Source organism: Cucurbita pepo, chromosome LG04 (assembly GCF_002806865.2).
Source record: "Cucurbita pepo subsp. pepo cultivar mu-cu-16 chromosome LG04, ASM280686v2, whole genome shotgun sequence".
NCBI classification, from domain to species: domain Eukaryota; kingdom Viridiplantae; phylum Streptophyta; class Magnoliopsida; order Cucurbitales; family Cucurbitaceae; genus Cucurbita; species Cucurbita pepo.
This window is the reverse complement of record NC_036641.1, coordinates 1999064-2007393: the sequence shown is the minus strand read 5'-3', so window position 1 is coordinate 2007393 and position 8330 is coordinate 1999064. Positions and strand designations below refer to the sequence as shown.

Below are 8330 nucleotides of genomic sequence, written 5' to 3'. Positions count from 1 at the left end.
CCCCCCTCCTCTGTTGCCTCAATTATAACCATAGGCCTTGTATGACTATCTCGTCTTTGCTTTCTTTGACTTGCTCTGGATATTGTGCTATTTTTTAGTTCGTAACAATGTAGCTTTCGAGAAGGTTCATTATCGAAAATTTACAGATGTCACAAAATAACATATAGCTAAAAGGCCCTCTGTTCCACAAACGAAGTTGTAAGGTGACATCTGCTGGCTTCTTTCACATTCTGAAATTTTATTTTAACTATGTTTATTAATGTGTATCACTGCTGCTATGAATCTGTGACTGTAGATTTTCCTATGGTTGCATAGTGGACGCTCAGGTTAAAACTGTTGATTGCAGATGACCATCAATCCTCAAGTAAAATGGTATTCTGATGATGGTTCTGAAGGGTGGAGACTGCTACAATGGAAAGTTGGATGTATTCTAAAATTGGTCTTACAGGAGTTAGGGTCATTCGCCCACGCTTCGTCCACAAACTAAATGTCACATATACTACTATTTGTAAACGTAGTATCGTGCACTTCCTTTCCAGTCTTCAGCCCAAGTATAGAGTGCTCTATCCCAAGGAGATGCTATAGATGATAGAGAAACAGGTTGCAAAGAGCTCAAATAAAGCATATTCCTTTGCTCAAATAAACATTCTCAATGATGAATGGGTAGCTACATGGTTGACAATATAAATCATCTTGCAGTATTGATAAAAGATTCATATGTGGTTCAACCACAAGATTCTAGAACAATTATTGAAAATATATGGAGAGGTTCATCCAGATCTTTCTTACGGAGGAGGACGGGTGCGTCATCCAACACATTAAGGATGTGTGAAAGGCAGGTGAAGAAGGGTTGGCTTGTTTTGATCATTTTAGACCCTTGTAGAAGCGTTTTTGACCAAATTGAGTCAAGTAAAGGATAGTATAGCTACTTTTCGGCCAATTAAGATTACTTGGGATTGTTTAAGATTTAATTAGATAATCAAGGTATTTTAGCTCTATAAATAAGCTCTAAGCTCATTATTTTGAATGGATGAAATACCTTAAGTGGAGTTGGATCATGTTTAAGCTAATCTTAGACACAATTAGCTGAAAATAACTTAGGAGCACCAAAGTTGAGTCTATATGGTAAGTGAATTTACTATTGGAATGCATATGGCTAATCAGATGAAAGTTTATGCTGTATGAATGATATGCATCTATGCCTTATTTACGTGTTATTATTGTTGATATGATTGTATATGCATTATGTGACGCATGTGCTTCTACATATGATCGTTCATGACTCATGTGGCCATGTATATGACTTACGAGGCACCATGAATGAAAATGTATTATAAATATTGATTGAAATGATATGGATAGGTTCCGTAAAATATGTATTTCATGATTTTATAGAAGTATTATATGTATCATTATACAGTAACATAAATTTATATGTGGAAACTTATGCATGTGGTATGTACATAGAATATGGATTACTTCCCCAAGCATGATTGTATATACGCATACTTATATATGGTTTCAAGTTCTATTTCTTTTTGTGGTTCAGTTACGTGAGAGTATACAAGCCCATATGCAAGTCTAGGATTTACGAAAAATTGGTATTCCTCTAGTGGGTCTATGTGCACGTGCATAGACTGAGCATAGAAAAGTACCACGCATCTAAATCTGCTCAGGAATGAAATTAGTTCTCTGAGGCTAAAGACATGATTTAAGTCTTATTTAGCATGAAACTATAGTTTCATTTACTTGCATTTTCCGACTCTAACAATGAGATTACTTATTGAGTTTGTTTTTAAATACTCATCCTATTACTAACCATTTTTCAAGTGAAAGGTAAGGGGTGTACAAATGACGGTGTGTGTTGAAGAGGACATAGAACGTAGATAGTTTTTCTTCATTTTGATTATGTTTTCATTGAAATGATAGTATAATATTACTTCAGTTATAATTCCACTTCGAGGTTTTTAAACTGTGTTTTCAACTACATTTTTTTCTCTATGATCGAAATATTTATGGTTATTTAAGTCCATAGCAACTCTAAAGTTCTCTAGAACCGAAAAGAAACATAGGGTAGATTTGTCAATAAGTTGAGGGTTTCAACGAATAATCAATTCCTACGAAAGCAAATGAACTTAGAATTGTTAGGTCATTGTCTACTCCAAAAATGGTAAGTTCTCAAAAAAGATAAGTTCAAGAACTTTCGATTATCTATATCGATAATATTTTGTATTTTTTTTATTGAATATAGAATCATTTCCCATTTATAAAATTTTATCGAAATAATAGAACGTAATGGTTCAGTTATTTCTACTCTAAAAATTTAAACTATTTTCCCGCATGTCAGTCATCGTCTCACTCCATTTGTCGCTTGATACTGCACACCGCTCAGAATCACACACTTTCTCTTCTACTCTCTGTCACACGCTGAACCAATCAAATAGAGTAACATGTCTAAAAATTCCTTTTAAAAATTTTCTTGTGAGTACTGCTGTATCTATATATATATTTTGACCATTTTGAATCATATTAGGTTCAATGTCTATAATTTATGCATACATGTGGGCTAATTTGAACGACGCATTGAAGACAAACATAAGTTTTTTTAAGAACAACCGAACACGAACTTGGGTTGTAAAACAACTTCGAGTAATTGGATTACAAACGTGTTGAGTTGAGTTAGGTTATAAAGCAATTTCGAGTAACTGAGTTATCAATCCAATCCATCCGAGATTTACAACTCAACCAACCAATTAGGAGAGACCGAGAAGAAAATAAAAAAAAAAAAAAAAAAAAAAAAGGGAAAACGACAAATTTCCATTTTCTCAAGTGCAGTTTGCAAACACGCCATAGGACGGTGGTTGTGGCTGCTACTTATTGCTGTTCCGTGGACGAAATAATTATGAGGGAAAAGAGAGGAGACCGGACGAACCCAACCAAAATTCTCTGCACATCTTCTTCTACAATCAACCATCCATTTGCTTCCGCACTATGAGCACCGTTGTTCCTCCATATTCGTTATGGCGCTCCGCCGACGCCATTTCAAGGTTCAGCGTCTCTCCTCGTGGAACTTCACTTGTTAATCCCAAGTTTCTTCGCTCAAAGCACCCTCGTGCGGCTCTTGTTGAGGCCAGACCTAGGGCTCTGCCTGCGGTTAACGGCGATACCTCCCTGCCGACTCAACTGGTTTTGGCTGTCGATCGGACTGATGATTTGCAGGCGGAGGCCAGGGCGATGGCGCGTGCTGCTAACGCTCCTATCTACAATCCGGAGCTTCTTGCCAATACGTACGGTTCTCGCCCAATTGAGGTTTTCTTCGCCCAAATTGCTCTACCTCTACCTCTACCTCTACCTCTGCCTCTACCTCCTTTAGAGTTTAATCGAATGTCTTGACCAAAATTTCCAGATATTGCGGAGGTCTCTGCAAATTTTGGTTGCGCTTAGTTCTTTTGGCATCAGATTGTGGTTGGACAAAAACAGTGGCCAACTCGATCAAAATAAAAGGCGGCGAGCTGCTGAGCTGCGACGAATTTTTACTCGATTAGGTCCTACTTTCGTGAAATTAGGCCAGGGATTGTCCACCAGGCCAGACATCTGCCCTCCCGAGTACCTTGAGGAGCTTTCTGAACTCCAAGTGTGTGATCCCCATTTCTTTTCTCCTTCCATTTCACCATCGCAATTTCCTACTTAATTGATCAAACATCTTTTTTCTTCTAGGCTGAGAACTCGGACGAATTATTTTAGGTAGCTTTATCTCATTACTCATGTCTATAGATCTTTTTCTAATCTCCAAACAAGGAACATAATATTGTTCAATTTTGTTGTAACTTACAATTTTTCTTGTCAAGAATCATACATGTCCTTACCTTGACTTTTGATCATTTTTATCTCAGAACTCTATTCTGGGAAAAGTGCTCAATCGTAATTCTAGGAACTTGGCCTAAGATATTAGTTTGAACTTGGTATCCGTCACCTCTCCCAATTTTTGCTTTTGACATCCTAAATAAATTTATCTCCCAAATTCAGTGATCCTGATGAAAACTTCCAAAAGCACAATTGAGGTTACTTAAGTGGTTCAAGCCCGTTCTTGACAAGGCATTAAACTCACTGGATGTTTTTATGTATTCTTCAACTATATATGGAGCTTAGATGGTTATGTTATCTTTAACTGCTACTGCCTCTGAACAGGATGGTCTACCAACCTTCCCAGATGCAGAAGCATTTTTGTGCATTGAGAAGGAGCTGGGACTATCCCTTGATTCCATTTTCTCGTCAATATCCCCATCTCCCATTGCAGCTGCCAGCTTGGGTCAAGTTTACAAAGCCAGACTCAAGCAATCTGGTAAAGTGGTTGCCGTAAAGGTTCAGCGCCCGAACATTGAAGAAGCTATAGGACTAGATTTCTACCTGATAAGGAGCTTAGGCTTTCTCATTAATAAATATGTCGACTTCATCTCAAGTGATGTCGTTGCTCTTATAGATGAATTTGCTCGCAGAGTTTATCAAGAGCTTAACTATGTACAGGTTAGGTTTTCTTATGATACATATTTTTAATTCTGATAGTCTATCATAAGTGTGTTGATATCTTTTGAGGTTCTTAACTTTGATTATGGGTCCATGCAGGAAGGACAAAATGCTAGGAGGTTTAAGAAATTATATGCTGACAAGGAAGATGTCCTTGTCCCAGATATATTTTGGGATTATACAAGTAGTAAGGTTTTGACGATGGAGTGGGTTGATGGTGTGAAATTAAATGAGCAGGAAGCCATTGAGAGACAGGGGCTGAAAGTTTTGGATTTGGTGAATACAGGCATACAGTGCAGCCTCAGACAGCTACTCGAATATGGATACTTTCATGCAGATCCCCATCCCGGTAATCTGTTGGCGACACCGGAGGGAAAACTTGCCTTTCTTGATTTTGGAATGATGAGTGAGACTCCAGAAGAAGCAAGATGCGCAATTATTGGGCACGTTGTTCACATGGTTAATCGAGATTATGAAGCTATGGCTCGTGATTATTATGCTTTAGACTTCTTGTCACCTGAGACTGATGTTTCTCCAATTGTGCCAGTTCTTAGGAATTTCTTTGACGACACTCTTAATGCAACTGTGAGTGAACTTAACTTCAAAACAATAGTAGATGGTTTGGGTGCAGTATTTTATCAATATCCATTCAATGGTGAGTTAGTCCACCTCCTCCATATTTCAATTTTCTGAAATCTAGTAGCTTAATTAGGCAAAGTCATTAGAGTTTTTATTAATTAAAGTGCTATTGTTCATCATACATTTCTCTTTTACAATTATCAGATGTATAATAGTTAGAAACGCACAAAATCGACTTGATCATGTAGTTTTTATTTCTTATTGTTGTCTTTTTGCTATTAAAAAAAATCTATATCTAACTATGGGTAGTTTATTCTTTATTTTCAATTCGGAGCTGTAGATTGTCTGCATGTTTTCCTGATAGAAACGCTATCCTATTACTAAACTTGATTGTTTGCTTTCTTAATTATCATCCAGTGCCAGCATACTACGCGTTAATTTTGAGATCGCTCACAGTATTGGAAGGGTTAGCACTGTATGCTGATCCAAATTTCAAAGTTCTGGCTGCTTCATATCCATATTTTGCTAAAAGGCTTCTGACAGATCCAAATCCTTATCTGAGAGATGCTCTTATCGAGTTGCTTTTCAAGGATGGGAAGTTTAGGCATGTGCCACTTCACAATCCATACAAGACTCGATGCCTTCTTCATTAAACTGTTGATTATGTATTTATCCTATTGATTGCTCACTTGAAACATTTTTTGTCTTGTCGTCTGCTCATTACAGATGGAGTAGACTTGAAAACCTGTTGCTTCAGGGAAGAAAAGACAGAGACTTCTCTGTAAAAGAAGCTCTACAGCCTGTTCTGAAGCTCTTATTGGGTCCGGATGGCGAGGGACTCCGAGCCTTAGCTGTTAAGGAAGCTATTCGTGTGACTGAAGCTTTTGTTTTGGGGACAGTAAACGATACGTACAATTCTATGCCTGATTTTATGAGACTTATAATATTTAGGGATAGCGCTTCTCGAACTCTCGGGATGAGCAATGAAGAACAAGAAAGCATGATAGAGCTTCGAGATCAGGTACTGAGGATATGGAGACTACTTCAATCTTCTGAGAATTTTGATCCTGCCCTTTTGCAACCCATAGTGCAGGTACGGATTAGCATGTTTTTCTTTTAGTGCTTTTACTGAAACTAGGCTCGCATTATGTCGTAGATAGATGAGAATGTCATGTGAGATGAAGTTCAATTAAACCATAAGAAACTTCCCTAAATTTGCTATATATGTTGCACAAACAGGTCCTACAACAGCCCGAGGCTCGCAGCCTTGGAGGCCGCATTTTCAGCGGGATTACGCAGCGTCTTGCTGCACGGTTGCTGCAGCAAGTACTTCGAGCTTCAACAACTGTATCTGCTTCAACTGGGTAACCATTATTGATGGAGTTGTAAGTTTTTCATCAGCTGGTTCATGTGGCTTTATTAATTTCTTCGATATTCTATAATATAAGTGCTAATATACTCGCCATGTTGTTACATCGATAGTGATATACCAAAAAGAAATCAATAATACCATTCATTTTGTCTAATGTATTGAAATCGTTCCATCCAGTGAAATTGGGGAAAGTTTTGGGTGAAAATTTTGAGTGATTATGCAGTAAAAATGTGCATTTGACAGGAGATTATTAGTTTATGGAGCAAGCTCGTGTGGCTCGAAGGAGATGGGATTTATGCACGTGCGTATTATATGAGGACTATCCACGAAACGTCAAAGAATTAATCTTGATAGTCAAGCCTTTAGATGAAAATACTCGTTCTCAATCCAAAGTTGAAATACTCCACGAGTTTGATGACCAATCGAACTTAAATATTTCTAAATTTGGAGTAAAGAGAGGAACTCCCTCGTTTTTCATTTTATCGTAATGTCCCCGTCGAATAGTAGATGAGTCAAAGAATGAAATCTATCGATAATAGGAAGAGGGAATACAATCTAAGCCCTTTTAGAACCATAACAATTGTAACATTTTCTTAACAGATACATGAGCATCCTTCCTTACAGGTTCTTTCCATTCTTGGATTGCCTTGATCTTAGAAAAGTTTACCGGTGTTAAGGGTAAATTTTGACAATAGAACTAAACTCAAAGGGCAGAGAACTACTAGGGGCAATTCGGGATAAAGTTGAGCGAGCTAAAAGCCTAAAAGCCAACTCGAGCCTAGCTGAGTCGAGTGAGTCAAGACAAGACATGTCGAGCACATGTAGCCAAGAACCTCACACACCCCCAGACTAATGAATCTTGAAAAACAGTTGGTTCAACCATTTCCTAAACCAATTTGGAAGAAGGGAAATGAAATCTAAGTCGACGCTCATATAAATGAACTCATTCTCTAAACCTAAACCTAAACCCGGCTACATTTTGATCTCTTTGACTTATGCAATGGAGTATGTACGACAAACACTACATCAATGTGAAGTTTTCTTTGTTCAGCGTTTAAACTTGGAAGCAAGCTACAACTACCTTGAATCAATATATGATTGAAAAGAAAGCGGTGGACGTTCAAAATTCATGGTCGATTGCGTCCCAAGTTGGTTGGTCTTGTTATTGTCGATTTAGGGTGATCAGTGACACAATCGCACTTTTGAAGGCAGCGGACTAGCGATTGTGCGGCACTCACTTTCCAACGACAAGTGAGCTAAGCCAATTTGTTCTTGCGTCGCCTACGGCCAAGCGACCTATGATCGAGCATCTAGCCTCGGTTTTAAAAGAAGGTTTTAGAAAACGAGGGCAGAGAGAGATTTTAGAAAGAGACGTTATATAAGCAAGCAAAAGAGAGATAACAACAGCTTCGCATATATACCCTTGGGTAGGGAGAAGTTGACAACTAGTCATATCCCCCATAGTACATTCTGAGGCATTTCATGTCTGGTAGGCCTAATTCTGAGGCATTTCATGTCTGGTAGGCCTAGACATATATTTTTGAGGCGTCATACGCCCTAGAACTCAAAAGTAAAAGCACTAGAATGAAAAACATGACAAGGGTTTGGCTTGTCATGGGCATGCAGCCATGGGCAACATGCCCTGGACGAGCATGACCGTGACAATCAGGATCCTCTAATGAATGAATTCTCATTGATGGAATATTATTAACTAATGCCTTTTCTTTCTATTACTTTTTTTTTCCCTTATTCTAAAACACAACAATAGACTTACAACTCTCGTAAAGGAAAAAGCTTCTATGTGATATCGAATGCTAACCAAAACTAAGCTCGATCGAGACAACCCCTTTACTAG

At 38.1% G+C, this 8330-nt stretch overlaps 1 protein-coding gene and 1 long non-coding RNA gene across 2 annotated transcripts; both read left to right on the top strand.

Annotated features, from left to right (window-relative positions):
- The first annotated feature begins 11 nt into the window (after nt 1-11).
- LOC111793817 lies at nt 12-640 on the top strand. The gene is made up of 2 exons (XR_002814978.1): nt 12-203; nt 296-640. It is a non-coding gene; the product is annotated as an uncharacterized LOC111793817 (long non-coding RNA).
- A 2237-nt stretch (nt 641-2877) lies between these two features.
- Nucleotides 2878-6651, top strand: LOC111793314 (protein ACTIVITY OF BC1 COMPLEX KINASE 3, chloroplastic). Its single transcript, XM_023675150.1, has 7 exons — nt 2878-3309; nt 3407-3634; nt 4189-4524; nt 4624-5179; nt 5521-5707; nt 5830-6196; nt 6343-6651. The coding sequence occupies exons 1-7, from the start codon at nt 2992-2994 to the stop codon at nt 6469-6471; spliced, it is 2121 nt and encodes a 706-aa protein (XP_023530918.1). The 5' UTR covers nt 2878-2991; the 3' UTR covers nt 6472-6651.
- Nucleotides 6652-8330: the final 1679 nt, after the last annotated feature.